The 17036-nt window shown below is 42.5% G+C and overlaps 3 protein-coding genes across 8 annotated transcripts in view; 2 read left to right on the top strand and 1 right to left on the bottom strand.

Annotated features, from left to right (window-relative positions):
* l1cama (L1 cell adhesion molecule, paralog a) overlaps positions 1 to 2529 on the top strand; it is a 39564-nt gene extending 37035 nt beyond the window's left edge. For all 5 annotated transcript variants that reach the window (XM_047583421.1, XM_047583436.1, XM_047583428.1 and 2 more), the window contains one exon: positions 349 to 2529. In XM_047583421.1, coding sequence (XP_047439377.1) covers positions 349 to 589 — 241 coding nt within the window. In that variant the 3' untranslated portion in view covers positions 590 to 2529. The remainder of the gene's footprint in view (positions 1 to 348) is intronic.
* On the bottom strand, positions 2154 to 6893 carry ribc1 (RIB43A domain with coiled-coils 1). 2 transcript variants are annotated; one of them, XM_047583464.1, is made up of 9 exons: positions 6809 to 6889; positions 6622 to 6717; positions 6156 to 6373; positions 5610 to 5827; positions 5347 to 5461; positions 4946 to 5064; positions 4098 to 4334; positions 3523 to 3689; positions 2154 to 3372 (listed from the first exon to the last, which is right to left on the bottom strand). In XM_047583464.1, exons 3-9 carry the CDS (start codon positions 6349 to 6351, stop codon positions 3291 to 3293), a joined length of 1134 nt encoding a protein of 377 aa, XP_047439420.1. In that variant the 5' UTR covers positions 6352 to 6373; positions 6622 to 6717; positions 6809 to 6889; the 3' UTR covers positions 2154 to 3290. The 2 variants fall into 2 exon arrangements, with proteins under 2 accessions (XP_047439420.1, XP_047439428.1); XM_047583472.1 differs by lacking the exon at positions 6622 to 6717 and having other exon boundaries at positions 6765 to 6893.
* Positions 6894 to 6928: 35 nt separating this feature from the next.
* Positions 6929 to 16438, top strand: smc1a (structural maintenance of chromosomes 1A). Its single transcript, XM_047583448.1, has 26 exons — positions 6929 to 7339; positions 7923 to 8111; positions 8624 to 8736; positions 8982 to 9185; positions 9674 to 9912; positions 10029 to 10287; positions 10431 to 10571; positions 10665 to 10747; positions 10863 to 10962; positions 11366 to 11473; positions 11590 to 11775; positions 12113 to 12292; positions 12394 to 12540; positions 12680 to 12817; positions 12902 to 13018; positions 13098 to 13204; positions 13297 to 13438; positions 13521 to 13666; positions 13770 to 13923; positions 14018 to 14125; positions 14324 to 14480; positions 14595 to 14749; positions 14885 to 15036; positions 15125 to 15194; positions 15279 to 15389; positions 15840 to 16438. The coding sequence occupies exons 1-26, from the start codon at positions 7231 to 7233 to the stop codon at positions 15918 to 15920; spliced, it is 3696 nt and encodes a 1231-aa protein (XP_047439404.1). The 5' UTR covers positions 6929 to 7230; the 3' UTR covers positions 15921 to 16438.
* The last annotated feature ends 598 nt before the right edge of the window (positions 16439 to 17036 follow it).

Below are 17036 nucleotides of genomic sequence, written 5' to 3'. Positions count from 1 at the left end.
TGCTGTGATGTTGATATGTCCCCGACCTACTTATTTATTGTCCTCTTCCATTACCCTACTTACCCACTGACTTCCCTGCAACATTTGGCACAATTATAGTTAATATATCATTTTCTTTACTGTTTAGTTTGCAGGTCTTTTTCTTGATTAATCGTTTGGTTTCTAAAACATAAAAACCGGAATCACCTAATCATTGCAGATCTTGTTTTGTGTATTTTCCATTGTGCATTTTGGCTCATAATAAACTGTGTTTTTGAGATTGCTGATCAAAGCTGCAGTCAGCGGCGCATTGTCCCACTCTCATGTGCTTTGCTTTCTTGCGCCTGTGCACTCGACTCTGCACTGCAGCGATCTCGAGGAGAAGCGGACGGCCAGTCAGCCGTCGCTGTGTGAGGAGAGCAAGCTGTGCAGCCAGGACAACCTGGACTTCAACGGCAGCAGTGCCATAACCACTGAGGTCAACATGGATGAGTCTCTGGTCAGCCAGATCAGCCGTCCCAGTGAAGCGCTGCCGGATAACTCCCCTTTGAATTCCAGTGACGTCCCAGCTACCAACGGCAAGCCCAACTCAGTCAGCTTCCTCGATTAACCTCCACACGTCCATTTGGGGAATCACCAGACCAAAATATGTCAACACGTATGTGCCCATGCGCTCCCGTTCCCTTGCTGATCCGTATTTTGACGACTAACACACAATCATATATTGACTATGGACTATTTTGACCAAAGGAGTGTCCAGGGTAGTGGACAATGTGATACGAGTCTGACTAACGTGAACATGTCCTTTGACCCCGCTAACCCGTGCAGTTTACAACAAATATAAACGACTAACATTCATTTCTTCTGTTTTTCTCTCTCAGCAAACGACAGTGCAGATGCCTATAGATGGAATGCTATACTTTTAGAAATATCAGGAGCTAAACAGACAGCACGTGCTGCTGTAAAAAAAAAAAAATCTTGAATCGTAGGTAGTTTGTCATGTCTGATAGATCTCGCACATGATTTTGTCTCATGCCATTTTGCGTCTCGGACTGGGTTTCCCAGTGACATTTTTTTCTTATATTTTATTTTACATGTGTTTAAACACATTTTTCTGTTAGCTGCCCTTTTTTATTCATATCATTTTATATATATATATAGATATTGTTTTATACATTACTTATTAAAACCCTCTACATTGACATATTTCATTGATCACGGTGTTTTCATTGAAATCCAGTTAAGCCAAGTTTCTTACTATAAATAATATTGGATGCATTAAGGGGAACTTGCTGTGAAAAATGCTGAGTAGCATCTGGTGTATATAGCTGCATCTACATCTATCTATTTAGCCATAATACAGTATCATAGATATTTACATGCTCCTTATAGGTTCCTGTGCCTGCTGGGTCTGCATAAAGCACCAGATTGATGTCATTACTCTCTCGCCTTTCCACCAGAAATGTAATGTCATTATTGGAAACGATATTGTAATTTTTTGTGTCGAGACCTATGTGTAGCTTTCTCTATCTGTCTTTGTCTCTTTCTACACTGTATTAAAGCATTGTTGTCTCTAATTAACAATCTTTTCATACCCATCCATCTCATACAACACGTACTGATTGAGGAGCAGTATTAATGTATATTTACAGAGTAAAGAGTGGAGTCTCGTAGGCGAACACTCTCTCAAGTTTTATTTTCAGACCTTCATCAATGCAAGATGACATTGTAGACAGGCGTAAGGATGTATGATAAAAGGTAAACGGTTGGTATTTCTATCAAACACAGAGAATGTATTCTTTTCAGGGCGAGGCAGACATTGTTTTTACATGTTACCGATCAAAAAAAAAAAAAAAAAATCTGAGCTACAAGGTACCAGAGACGTAAAGAGTTGTGATAAGACGGACGTTTTGTTTTCCACTGAATGTAAATACAATCCTAAAGAACCACGTTTGATATAAAAAATGTGAAAAATGTGCAGGTTTAAAACCACTTGAGTCAATTTTGAAATGTTGTAGTTTTTCTTCTTCTGTACTACTATTCAAAATTCCTGTTTGTTTGTTTTTTTTTGGCAAACGATTGCAGTGAGATTTGGGTGTAGCAAAAATAGTTCATAGCTGAAGGGTGGGAGGGCATAAAAATAAAAAAAAATAAAAATCCACATTGTTCTGTAGATGTTTGCAAACATATCAAGAATTTGAAAATCAAAAAAAAAAAAAAAAAAAAAATTGTACATTAGTGTCATTTAGTGAAAGGTTGCGTTCATGCCCATAACCATCCAGCAATGCGTTGCAGTGCAGTGAATATCTGTGGAGTTTTTGTCTGAAGCAGTTGTGCCGGGCCAGCCAGCTAGTGCATACGACAGGGAGTACCTATATGCAATGCTCTCCCTACTAAAACAAAAGCTTGGTCAAACATCGTCTGACAGTCACTGAGGTAGTATATGGGATGTCTAAAAAGGCTAGTGGTGTTGAAGGAGGTGTGTGTAAGCTCCCTGTTGTTGGTAAAACAGACACACTCAGGACAAATAAAGCTTTTAAAAAAAAAAAATCTATTTTCATACAGGAGCGATGAATGACACAAAATATGCCAATATTGTAACTCAACTATCTGCTGCTAAACATCTGTGTTTGTCAGTGTTTGGGGGCAAATGTTAGCATTGAATGAGGAATGAGTGTACACACACAGATACTCACTCGACTGCCACTCACTCTTTGCTTTTCATGTTTCATGAGGGACTCTGGCCTTTGCCTTTCCGCTGTTGTTGTTTTTTCTTTCTTTCTTTCTTTCTTTTTTTTTATAGTTAAAAGATAAAAATCAAATAAAAATGAACTGGTATGTTTAAGGCGAGCTCCAGAACTCAAAAGCAGACGGATTAAACTACAAGGCCTGAGTGGGAGCGAGAGAAGATAAGGGAGGCAAGGAAGGGTAGGGAGCTTTTGCTACTGTTTGTGGTGCGTTGGGGTGCGGTACTAGCACAATGACAATGCCTCTATGTGTCAAGGATGGACAGTAGGAGTTGGGTGGACTTGTGCCACACATGGGGCCAATGAATAACTGTAACTGCATAATGAATCTACCACTGTAACTGGATATATGACTGAAAAAAATAAAGTACGTGGAACAATCTGTACCAAACAAAATAGTCCCTTCTTTGTCAGTGTTACATAGTTGCCAGTATTCATCAGTAAAGATAAGCAGCAAATATTGACTAACCTTGATTATATTCACACTGACTGCGGTGATGATCAATCAGTCGATTTATTAGCACATTGTCACCGCAGGAAAAGCTGCTGTGAGGAGCGCGGAAGTCAACGGGAGCCGGTGTTGAACTGATAAAAGTAGTCCTTGGTGGGTTTGTTGGTGTACAGCTTCTTATTCAGGTACTCCTGACTGGTGCAGAAACACAGATTAACACGCCGTAAGTGACTGCCTCCAAAAACGGTTCCATATCACAGTATTTCATCATCCACAGCCAAAATATACATGCTGACTAGTGGCTGAATAGTGAGGGTGATGTATGTGTGTTTGTGCGGTGCTCACTGTGCCTGCTGCTCTCTGGCCAGTTGCCTGTTGTACTGGTCCATCTGCACTCTCTGCGCTCTCCTCAGCTCCGCCGCTCTTCTCTCCTCCTCCTCTGCCTCACTGGACAGCTTCAGAAGGTGGAGGTCCCAGGAGGCGTCTTGAATCTTTTCAGCATCACGTTGTCTCTACAGACAGAAAGAAATAAAGTGGGATACTCTGTCTACAAATGTACAAGGTTTGTTCTTGTAAACAACCTGGGAGATCACTCGGAAGGGTTGCACGATGCATACGAGGATGAGAAAGCGCTGTGTATTTTTCAAAATTTCTCCTAATTTTTGTTTTTGTTTGGAGCACTGGGAAATTGTAATGCTTTGTTTAAAAAGCGTCTCCCTCGATAGAGCAGACGTGCAATATTTGTAAAGAAGGAGACACAGATGATAAAATAGTGGGAAAAAATGATTGGATTTGTACCTCAATCATTTCAAATCCACATAATTTAGATTTACACAGTAGACATTCAACAATAAGGTTACAGGTCATAAAGTTTATATATGACGTAACCACAACACGTATATAGGAGTTACATCTAGTACCTGTCTCTGAAGGCGCTGTCCTTCTCTCTCCCTGCGGATGGCACTCAGCTGCTCGGAGCTCATCCCCTTCCACCTGTCTGGCAGAACGTGTTCGGGCCTCCCTCCTCCCGCCTGGCCGCCTGCTGCCTCTGCACACTCTGTCATCAGGTCGGATGTCATCGTATGCCACATCTCTGCGAGATTCGCGCTTTCCTCTCTCCTGCGCTGCTCCGCCAGTCTCTCGGCTCGCTCCGCAGCCTGTGAAGACAGGAGGCCGTGAGCCCTTTCCACCTTCCATTGTACTTTCCATCCAGGTAACTAACGATCAAAATAAAAGTTTTACAAAACCCATCTGCAAAATTGTGGTTTGATTTGTAGCATAGAGCTAACCGCACGGTGAATGTCCTCCTGAGAGATGCACTCAGTCAGTTGTATTAGCCTGGGCTTCATGCGTGTGAGTGTTTATTAGAAAAACCACATAACTGACATGAGAAACTACCGCGACCTGAATGATTTACAATGACGCCTCCCGACGGAGAATTCAGCTAAGTGCATTCAGGCAAATGAGAGAAGAGCCAAGTGGGGGCTTTTAAAAAACAGACAAGGCCCACGCATGCATCAGAGCAGTTTAACCATCCATGCTGCTTGGCGCTAAATAATGTGAGTGCCGCCTTCCTGCCCCAAGTGTGCGCATGCCTCACTTAACATTTTCACTTAGCAATTTTAATTCCAAAATCCCACCTGGGAACACCGTGTCACAGTCCACACAACCCCCCCCCCTCCCCGGATTTAGCTGCGAGCGTTCACATCAGTGGGTGGTGTGCGAGCAGCTGTGTGTCCATCTGTGTGTGCGCATGTATGTACTGTACCAGAGCTTGATTGTAGTTGTTGAGAGCGATGCGGGCTGCTCTCCTACACTCCTCCTCCATTGCGGCTTGCTCAGCCCCCCTTAGGTCTTGATGCACCAGCTCTCTGCTCCCGAGGATCTCTGTGACACGGAGATCTCGGATATCACTGGATGTGTGTGTTTTTCCCACCTGCATTCGCCATTACCCATTGTACAAACCTCCTCAGTGACGCGCTCACACATACATTACGGCTCTACGGGATGAGCATCCATCACTGTCACCTGGCAATGAGGGCTGCGCGTGGGAGTGTGGGATTGTTTGTGCAGGAAAGCATGAAGCATGTGTGTGATTTACAGACTCCATAGCGTACAGTGTGTAAGCTCATCAGTAATCCCTGTGAGTGTGTGCTCGTGATTTTTCACCTCTGTGCTTGTCTCCCATGTGCCTTCTTTCATTGTCTTCCATCTGTGCTCGCAGATCTCTCTCTGTCTTTTTCATTTGCTCTCTTCTCCTTTGCTTCTCTTCAATATCCTCTCCCTGTACATTAAACGAAGGACACAAGGTTTAAGAGGTGCTGTGATTATTTATTTAAATTTTTACATTACTTGTTTATTTATTTCACTCGATTTTGTTCCACCAGTCTTTGCTGCACACAAAGCACCAAAGCCTGTCACAGACAGCCTACCTGAAAGACATGCATACTGGCAGGCCCCAGCTCACTCTCTGGAAGGGTGATCTTGAATGCCCCCTTCAGGCCACAGTTGAGATCAGCATCGCGAGAGTCCTCCATTCGCTGGTGAGTGGCCCAGTACTGGGTCAAGTCAACATGCAATGCTTCTCGCTTCTCTTTTTCACCAATGTCTTGCAGCAGCAGTGCTTCATCTTGAAATTTTCTCAGCTTTTCTGTAGTGTATTAGAAAAAAAAAATACACATTATTGCTTAATAGTGGCGAAAGAAGAAGGGAGAGGACTTAAGACAATATTCTGCAAGTTGTCTGAGTATTTCTTGAGCCCTGGATGGTTGTGAGCCTGAAACTTGGAAACCTAACCATAAAAATTATGTCTCAATATTAAATATAATATATATTGTAAGAACCATGTGCAATGTCATTTTGCAATACAATTTTTCAATAGGCAAATATAATTTTGCCTATTGTACAAGACTTTCCTCATCTCTCCTCATCTCATCTCATCTCATCTCATCCAACCTGTCTGTGTCTAATTAGTTTACCAAAGGCTTTGTCCCGTTGTTTCTCCATGTGCTGTTGATGCTTTTTCTCCTGAACCTGTTGGTTCAAAGTATCTAGATCGAGGCCCATCACACGAAGCCTGGTGTTGTAGATGCGTGCCTTGCGTGCTGTTTCTGCAGACCTTCGCCTCTCCACCTTCTCTATCGACTGGTCTACAGGCAAATCCACCTTGTACATGTTTCCAGTTTCTAGCGGGTTTCTGAGGAGACATTATGACAATACTGATTGTTATGACTGATGACCTTAGTGTAAAAAAAAAAAATAAAAAATTAATACAATACTGTCACACCCTGGTGGGGTTCAGACTATCACATTTGCTCTTGTCATTACTTGATAACACCACAGACTAAAACCTGGATAAGCTTCATAAATGGAATCAAGTTCTTTAGTTTAGACGAGTTTACCTTAAAAGAAGGGTTTTAATCATTGACACGAAGCGACACTTACCCTTAACCCAAATTATCTAATGGAAGAAGCTGCCTCGCACCTTGTGTCCCGTTTTGTTTCGAGGTTTTTGGTCACCATGGTAACGACTGCACTTCCCTATGCTACACATCATTTACGTACACACAAGAGAAAACTATACATACAAAACATACGGGTTTTCCACACCGATTTTGATATATCCGGTTACTTGGTAGTAGTGTTGCGGTTTCAATGTTTCAACCTTGAGGAAATTAGCAGAACAAACAAGTCCAAACGAATACTCCAATTCGCCTCGCGAGAAACCACGAGGTTTCGTGTCTCGCGCGCTCGAGGGTCTTCCTGTTGGATTGTAAAATGGCGCATTGTTGTTGCCACTTTACCGAGGCTATTTGACAAAGATTATGGCGCGGTTTAGGTTATTAACTTAATCTTGCACATCATAATGTGACTTTTGCATACAGGAGCAGGAGATTGAACAGAGAAGTTCATTCATTTGCGTGCATACTTCGTGTTTGTAGTTGCTTATTCGCTATACTTGGGTCGTTAGCGTTAGCTCATAAGCTAACGTTGTACTAAGCTAATATTCGCCGTGCAGTTTTTGCAAGAAGGGCAACACACGAATAAAAGAAAATGGGGTATTTAAAACTTATAGAGATCGAGAACTTTAAATCGTATAAAGGAAGACAGATCATTGGACCATTTCACAAGTTCACTGCAATCATCGGACCCAATGGATCTGGTATGTTATGATAACCAGTATTAACTCGCGGCTAATGCAAAGCGCTTACTAGCATTGCCTGTCGGTAAACACTGCTGTTTTTGGATGTCAAAGCTCACAGTCAGTGCATAGAATATATCGTGATTTGCTGAACAGCACTGTCATATAAAATTTGTTATCGATTGTTAATGTGGTATATCTTGCCCTGATGTTCAGTTATTTTGTTAGGTTGTGAGTATCTACTTGTAGAACATTTAACATCTTTATATCAGGCCAAGTGGCATCAAAATAATCACACTTTGTCTTTTTAAACGTTAGACATCACGTTTTTAGTTATACCTGATAAAGCTATAATTATATTTGCACAAACTTATGTTTTGCGCATCTTCACAGGAGAAAAGGGCAAAAGTTTAATTCATTCTTATCTTGCAATATAACTGTACAACCTACTACTACAGCGCACACAGTTGTAAACAAATAACCATGCATCCAAAAAGTTACAAGTGAAAACTTAAACTCTGTCAGAGTGCTTCAGGTCATATGCATGTATCAAAGAAACACTGATCAACCTTCACCCTGCTAAATATCTCAATGCCTCTTGCAGGAAAATCCAACCTTATGGATGCCATCAGCTTCGTGCTGGCTGAGAAGACCAGTAACCTGCGTGTAAAGACTCTGAAGGATCTAATCCATGGAGCGCCCGTGGGGAAGCCAGCTGCCAACAGAGCCTTTGTCAGCATGGTGTACCAGGAAGATAATGGAGAGGAGCGCTCCTTCACGAGGGTCATTATTGGTATGAAGCATTGATATTCATGTTGAAATGTATGATTTTGTTGCTTCCTGTGCGTTGTTTTTGTATAATAGGTTCCAGTTGAAGAAATTCTTAGTAAAACACTATAAACATTTTGGTAGTGTTTCATCACTGGTGTGGACACTGATCACCATAAAATTCTCTTTGTACTTTTTGGGTGTAAAAGGACTCCTTTTCATATCGGATTTTATGCAGACGGGTTAATTAGCATTTTGCCCAGTCTTAAAAAAGTTAATAAATCATGAGTCTGCGCTTGTTCAGCATATCATCTAAGTGTTTTCATCTGCTGAATTCCAGCAGCATAACTTGGAAGCTCCATAGTCTGTGAATGAAATGTTCTCAGAAATTGAGCTGAACCAGTAGCTTTGACTGATTTTGCTTTTTGCTGCTTACACTAATTGCACATTCACGATTAGTGAAACAACCCTGTAGACATCTTGCTAGTGTTTATGACAAACTCAACACTAAGGATGTTTTTGCCTTGCATGCATCAGGTGCGTCCTCTGAGTACCGCATCAACAATAAGGTGGTGGGCCTGCCGGAATACAGTGAAGAACTGGAAAAACTTGGCATTCTGATCAAGGCTAGAAACTTCCTGGTCTTTCAGGTGAGACTAAAATCTTCAACAGACTTCAACTAACAGCTATTATTTTGACAATGTATGTATGTAGCCCAGTTTGCTGTCATTTAACTTGATTCTCGTTGATTAGTACAGTTAGAAAGTGTTGAGTTTGCGAGGAGTATCATTCCTTTGACATAGACCAGATATATAAATGTGTTGTTGTTAATTTAACACATATTAACATGTTCTTCACAACTGCTTTTGTTAACTTCCTCTTATCTTCTCTCAAGGGTGCTGTGGAGTCTATTGCCATGAAGAATCCCAAAGAGCGTACAGCGCTGTTTGAGGAGATCTCCCGTTCTGGAGAGCTGGCTCAGGAGTACGACCGCAGAAAGAAGGAGATGGTGAAAGCGGAGGAGGACACGCAGTTCAATTATCACAGAAAGAAAAACATTGCTGCGGAGCGCAAAGAAGCCAAGCAAGAAAAGGAGGAGGTTTGTCCTTTTGTTGAGACAATATAATGAAAGAAATATAAAGAAATATTTAATCAAAGTGCTCAGCTATTTAGCTAAAGGCCATGGATATACAAAACACATTAATGCTACGTCACATTTATGGATGCATTGGTGGATGATAAGCGTGTGATTACGTCTACTAATACAACACATGCTGCAAGCTAGGAATCCACTCAAAGCCTGTGGTGCTGAGTGGGGAATTTTTGCATGTTGTTGCAAGTTCACAAGAGATTTGCTCCTCGGACACACACACACCCACCCAGTGGGTCTGTGATTGGTGTTATTTGGTTTGGCATTAAAAACAAATTTCTGTCTAAAATAAAAAATAATAACATAAATTTGCATCAGTATCAGTCAGTTATCACATGTAACACCTCAAAATGTAACATTCATTGTTATTAGTCCTAAAATATGAAATCTGTCCATCTCTAATCATACGCGTCTCTCTCCTGTGATCATTTTGTCAGGCTGAGCGTTACCAGCGTCTTAAGGACGAAGTGGCCAGGGCCAGTGTACAGTTACAGCTCTTCAAGCTGTACCATAACGAGACTGAGATCGAGAAGCTAAACAAAGAGCTAGGGCAGCGGAACAAGGAGATTGACAAGGACCGTAAAAGGATGGACCACGTGGAGGAGGAGCTAAAGGACAAGAAGAAGGAGCTGGGCCGACTGATGAGGGAGCAGCAGACTATTGAGAAGGAAATTAAGTAAGTGCAAATGGCCATGACGAATCTTACAGCCTTTTTTTCCACATATATAAATCCTGTTTGGTTTAATTCTTATAATTCTTAATGCATTGTTCATCATTTTACTCTGCATGCAGAGAGAAAGACTCTGAGTTGAACCAAAAGAGGCCTCAGTACATCAAGGCCAAAGAAAACACCTCCCACAAAATCAAGAAGCTTGAAGCTGCACGCAAATCACTACAAAATGCCCAGAAGATGTACAAGAAGCGTAAGGCAGACATGGATGAGCTGGATAAAGAGATGAGAGCCGTGGAGTTGGCCAAGCAAGAGTTTGAGGAGAGGATGGAGGAGGAGGCGCAGAGCCAGGGACAGGACCTCACCCTGGAGGAAAATCAGGTCTGACACGTTGAACATTTGGTCACAACCGAGGCTTCTATTTCATTTGGGATAAATTTATAAATGAGCTACAGGATTTTGTTTGTTGATGAAATTATTATTATTACTACTATTAAATTTCTCTTTTTTTATTCTTCTCCCAGGTCAAGCAGTACCATCGTTTGAAGGAGGAGGCCAGTAAACGTGCTGCCACTCTGGCGCAGGAGCTGGAGAAGTTCAACCGAGACCAGAAGGCCGACCAGGACCGCCTCGACTTGGAGGAGAGGAAGAAAGTGGAGACAGAGGTAAGAAAGAGAATGTGGGCAACTCATTCTGTGCCAAAACGAATGGATTTGTTCTGAATTTATACAAAAACGTGTTTTGTTATTTCTCTCCAGGCCAAAATCAAACAGAAGATCCGTGAAATTGAGGAAAACCAGAAACGTATTGAGAAATTAGAGGACTATATCACCACCAGCAGGTATGCTGCTGTTATGGTTGTTGTATTGTTTTGAACAATGCTGTGTTGAACGTATTGATTTCAGGCTCATGTTTCTCCATTGCGCTGCTTCGTTAACACACCTCTGACCCCTCAGGCAGTCACTAGATGAGCAGAAGCGCATGGAGGAGGAACTGACTGAGGAGGTGGAGATGGCCAAGAGGAGGATTGATGAGATCAACATGGAGCTTAATCAGGTACTTTATACACGTGAGAGATAGAAAAGTAGACGACTGTCATATAACTGTCATAGGTGTTTTGAGCCTAAATGTTTAAATGTGTTGGAGTTGATTGAGTTCATGTTTGCATGTTTCTGTCCTTAAGCCAGGCCTCCGGTGTTTTCTGTAACTGAACAGGTCCCTGAATGCATGCAAGAGGCAGCATGTGAATCAATAATCCTTTCTCACTGCTGACATTTCACACATTGAGAGGGAAAGGCACAAGTGTGACCAATGAAATGAGAGATTGCTAAGTGTGCCACTAATCCATACTAGCCGCTAGCTTGCATAGTGCATATTACTTACACCTGTGTTGGCAAGTGAAAATGTCAACCGTGAAAAACCCCATGACGAATCTCATTATTATTGGATTTCGCTGTAGGTAATGGAGCAGCTGGGAGACGCCAGAATCGACAGGCAGGAGAACAGTCGCCAGCAGCGCAAGGCAGAGATCATGGAGAGCATCAAAAGACTCTACCCTGGCTCTGTGGTAAGGCAGTCGTGATAGAATTTCCTTCGCTTGCAAATCCCTTCTTCTTTCTCTCCTTTTTGTCGAGTGGATTTAGAACAAAAAAAAAGTGGTAAAACGTGCTGCTCTCTTTCCAGTATGGCCGTCTCATTGACCTGTGTCAGCCCACTCAGAAGAAGTATCAGATCGCTGTGACCAAAGTGTTGGGAAAGAACATGGACGCCATCATTGTTGACTCTGAGAAGACTGGCAGAGACTGTATTCAATACATCAAGGAGCAGAGAGGAGAGCCAGAGACCTTCCTTCCTCTCGACTATCTGGAGGTGAATAGTTACAGATGATGGTGAAAACCGATGGTTTATAATATAAAGAAATAACAAAATAGTTTGTCTATTACCAGTGGGACCATATCATAGAAGGCATGATTGTTTTATTATAGAGGCTTTAAAGAATATTTAATCACAACCATTCTTATTCAGAGCTGCTTATTAAAATTTCATTTGAATGTAAGTTATTTCACAGCCAGGGATCTTGTATTATTAATTTCCTTGTTAGTGTCATTAATGAAAGCGTTGATAACAAAAAGCTCATCAATGGGAATTTTGAATTTCTATACGGGAAAAAAAAAGTCATTTACAATTTAATTTTGTCTCGTCAAAGGTGAAACCAACAGATGAGAAACTGAGAGAACTGCGAGGAGCCAAGCTGGTGATTGATGTCATCCGCTACGAGCCGCCCCACATCAAGAAAGCACTCCAGTACGCTTGTGGCAATGCCCTGGTCTGCGAGAATGTGGAGGATGCACGAAAGATTGCTTTCGGAGGACCGTACAGACACAAGGTACTTTTATTTTATATGGAAGGATTGAATGCTAGCACGTGCATCTGATGAACCGGCAGATGTGAGCGTTGTCTAATGTCTCCTTCTCCACCTGTGTCCAGACGGTAGCCCTGGACGGTACTCTGTTCCAGAAGTCTGGAGTCATCTCTGGAGGAGCCAGCGACCTGAAGGCCAAAGCCAGACGCTGGGATGAGAAGGCTGTGGACAAACTCAAGGAGAAGAAGGAGAAACTAACTGAAGAGCTCAAGGTGAAACGATTTAACTTGAACGGTTGTTAACCCTCATCGTCATAATTACATTTATTCCTGTTGGTTTATTATTTTAGCAAGAAAATGCAGTTTAATGAATTTGGTACTTTAAGTAACGACTTAATGTTTGACTTTGTAGGAGCAAATGAAAGCCAAGAGGAAAGAGGCCGAGCTGCGTCAGGTGCAGTCTCAGGCCCACGGTCTTCAGATGAGACTCAAGTACTCGCAGAGTGATCTGGAACAGACGAAAACCCGCCACCTCTCCCTCAACATGCAGGTACAGCCTGGTGGTATCTCAGTATTTTCCCCCTGACGTATTTGCAAATTGTTTTATTAAAACCTGTTTGCTCACGTCATGCAGGAAAAGTCTAAACTGGAAAGCGAACTGGCAAACTTTGGGCCTCGCATTAACGACATCAAGAGGATCATTCAGTCTCGCGAGAGGGAAATCACAGACCTGCGGGACCGCATGAACCTGGTGAGACTCGCTCTAACTGAGGACCGTTCAGTTTGTGAATGAACGGCATGGCAGTGACATCGGTGTTTCTGTTTTTCAGGTGGAGGATGAGGTGTTTGTGGAATTCTGTAAGGAGATTGGAGTCAGGAACATCAGAGAGTTTGAGGAGGAGAAAGTGAAGAGGCAGAACGAGATTGCAAAGAAGCGGTGAGCTTAGTAACTCGTTCAGTCCCAGTATCGGTTAGTTCTTTGTCGTTGGTGAATCTGCGTTGTCTAACAGTGATGTCCCTTCACCTCAGTCTTGAGTTTGAGACCCAAAAGACCCGCCTGGGTATTCAGGTAGACTACGAGAAGAACCAGCTGAAGGAGGACCAGGAGAAGGTCATGATGTGGGAGCAGACCGTCAAGAAGGATGAGGCCGAAATAGAAAGACTTAAAAAGGTAAGAACTTGTGTTCTTAAATGTTTGTATGTCGTTCCTCAGTTATAAGTTCAAACTCACTGTTTGAATGTGTCCTATGTAGGAGGAGCATAGACACATGAAGATCATTGATGAGACCATGGCCCAGCTGCAGGACCTGAAGAACCAACACCTCACCAAGAAATCTGAAGTCAACGATAAAAATCACGAGATGGAAGAAATCCGCAAAAAACTGGGAGGCGCCAACAAGTCAGTGGCTGCAGAAACACACTTTTAATATCTCTTATGTTAACATAAATGTTACATTTTGGGTTAGTTTGTTCTATATATAATTATTTAATTATTATTCCAGGGAGCTGACTCAGCTCCAGAAGGAGGTGACTGCCATTGAGACTAAACTGGAGCAGAAGCGCAGTGACCGCCACAACCTGCTGCAAGCCTGCAAAATGCAGGATATCAGGCTGCCCCTTCGCTCTGGAACAATGGACGACATCAGCCAGGGAGAGGTGCGTGAACACAGGCGTAAACGAGTGCTCGAACTTTTGGTTAACTGAGACTGATGCAGAAAATCACACCCTTCTTTTGTTTTCCTGTTTCCAGGGGAGCTCCCAGACGGATGAGTCAAGCAGCCAGAGGACATCCAGCAGTGTCTTGGCCAAAGAGGCTCTCATAGAGATTGACTACAGCAACCTGTCTGAAGACCTTAAGGTACTATGGGTTTTACTTAAACAGAGCAGCATGTCAACAGATTATTGGATTTGAGTTACTTGGTATTCTGAGTAGTTGTTCTAGGTGCTTACAAATCTTAAAAAAAAAAAGGGAAAAGAACAATTTGCAGCAAAGATGAGATGTCTGAAGTCTTAGCTTCACTTGTGACGTTATTTAATCGTCCTTGACCTCCCACAGGATGCACTGTCAGAGGAGGAGATCAAGGCAGAGACGAACACGCTGCAGCAGCGTCTGAACGAGCAGCAGAGCATCCTGCAGAGGATCAGCGCGCCCAACATGAAGGCCATGGAGAAGCTCGAGAGCGTCAGGGACAAGTTCCAAGAGACCAGTGATGGTGAGGTGGCGGAGGCTGGGGTTGGATGAGCAGGAGTAAAGGAAGATAATAGCTCCTTTCACGGTCTCTTAAGGACGGTGTGTGATGTCATGGGTTTATTTTCCTGGGTTTCAGAGTTTGAGGCAGCACGTAAGAGAGCAAAGAAGGCCAAGCAAGCCTTCGAGCAGATCAAGAAGGAAAGGTTTGATCGGTTTAACACCTGCTTCGAGTCAGTGGCCACAAATATTGATGAGATCTACAAGGCCCTGTCACGCAACAGCAGTGCCCAGGTTAGTTTAAATAAGTCACGTCGGACACTATGATAATAAATGACAAAAGGTAATTCTCTGTTATGTCTCTGTGCATGTGCACTAGGTAGGTTTGTAAGTCAGCGCTTTAACTGTGAGTCCATCATTTGTCTGTAGGCTTTTCTGGGCCCAGAAAACCCTGAGGAGCCGTATCTGGACGGCATCAACTATAACTGTGTGGCTCCAGGGAAAAGGTTCAGACCAATGGACAACCTGTCTGGAGGAGAGAAGACTGTCGCTGCTCTGGCTCTGCTCTTTGCTATTCACAGGTGACACAGGGGAGGGACATAGACGCTTCCTTTGTACATGTCTTACGTGCTTGATATCTTGACATCATCCCCTTCTTCTTCTCTGTAGCTACAAACCCGCCCCCTTCTTCGTCTTGGATGAGATCGATGCAGCTCTGGACAACACTAACATCGGCAAAGTGAGTTCGGATTTAGTGAATTTAATCTATCACGACTGCGACTTGGGATTTCAGCTGCTCATCATTTCTCTCTGTGCATCACAGGTGGCCAATTACATCAAAGACCAGTCGGTGCAGAACTTCCAGGCTATTGTCATCTCTCTGAAGGAGGAGTTCTACACCAAGGCGGACTCGCTCATCGGAGTTTATCCAGAGGTTTGTTTCTCCTTTTGGTTTGCAGTGCAGTTTATCAACATAAAAACATGTTATAGTGTATGACCATAGACTACTGTGAGTTATCATCAGGCCTGTCTACACTCTACTGATACCCACAGTAGCAACGAGGCCTATTGCTGCCTTCACATTGAAATTGTGAGCTTGTGGTTATGACATTCAAGTGGCAGGGAACAAAAGCACTAGACAACATCTAATGTTGTAACTTAATGTAGATAATTCAAATGTCAATAAACAACCTGTGAACACGAACCTTACGATTGGTGTATTAAAATGAGAAGTCTTAAGACGTTATTCGGTAAATACGGCAGAACCTGTACCACAGATTTGTAACAAGCCGTCACATTAAGTCCCCGTTGGCCTGGTTTCAAATCGCCTCAAGCTCATTTGGTACGATGCAGCAAACTTATTTTTCTTCTCTTCCATCCACAGCAAGGAGATTGTGTAATCAGCAAAGTGCTCACCTTTGACCTCTCGCAGTATCCTGATGCCAACCCAAATCCGAATGAATAAGATGAGCAGCCCCAACACTGCTCGTTTGTCAAGTCGGTTGCTTCATTTTGCTTCTTTTCCTGGATCGCTCTTGTATCATGTAGTCACAGATGTATCCTTTAGATCTCTCACATGTTTTTTTTCCTATCCTTTTAATGTATTTTTCATATAATTTAGTGAATTAGCATTTTGTTTTTGTTTGTTTTTTAAAGCTATGGGGGGAGGGGGTTGTTCTTTATAGACAGTGACAACCAGGATGTATGTACATTTATACAAGCTAGCCCTTTCTCAGTTTGGCCATTATAATGCATTATTGTAACTGATAAAGCTTCATTATAACAAATAATGTCTGTGGAAACGAACCCTTTTTAACAAGCTGTAGAATTTGTATCACGGTAAAAATGTGTTGAAGACGCCTGGAACAAGATTTTGTGTTCAGGTCTTTTATACTGTTTATGGCCCTGTGTGTGCTTTAAAGCCCTTGCCTCCTGTCCTCTGTTGTGATGACTTTGCAGTTTCGTATGTGCAACGTTTTTTTTTTTTTTTAAAAAAAACAAACAAACTAAAAAAAAAACATAATCAGGAAATTGTTGTTACCGTATGGCGGATACATTCCCATGTGTGATAGCTAAATACAAACCTACAGTTAGCAGCAGCCGGCAGTGCTATTATGAGCTCATGGATCTTTGTGAGCATTTGGAAACATGCAGAGGTTATTCCAACTCTTTTCAGTTTGTTCCCCGAGTAGTAATCTAAACAGGATTTAGGTACACGGAAAACTCAGCATGAATGAGATCATTCTGTCAGGTGTTTTGTTGATTGATTTGCTTTAATAAATAAACATTGGAAAACACTGTAGCACTGCAACTCGTTTAGTTTCTTCATTTTGTGTGTTGCCAGTTTTAAGAAACTTTCTCACCGTGTGTGAATGTTTGAACCCACGACGCAGCATCTTGTGCAGCGTTAGTTTCCATTCCATATGGGGAAGTCTGTACTTTGAGACTATTTATGGCGTCTCTCCATATTAAACTCACATGAACCTCTGCAGGGACGGCAGCTAAACGCGCTCCTGACGTCTCTTAGTGGCACCGTCTCTTGAAAATATGTTCCTTTACCAAATTCCTGTTAGCCAGTCGG

This window comes from Mugil cephalus, chromosome 1 (assembly GCF_022458985.1).
Source record: "Mugil cephalus isolate CIBA_MC_2020 chromosome 1, CIBA_Mcephalus_1.1, whole genome shotgun sequence".
In the NCBI taxonomy this organism is placed as follows: domain Eukaryota; kingdom Metazoa; phylum Chordata; class Actinopteri; order Mugiliformes; family Mugilidae; genus Mugil; species Mugil cephalus.
This window is presented reverse-complemented; position numbering and strand designations above follow the sequence as displayed.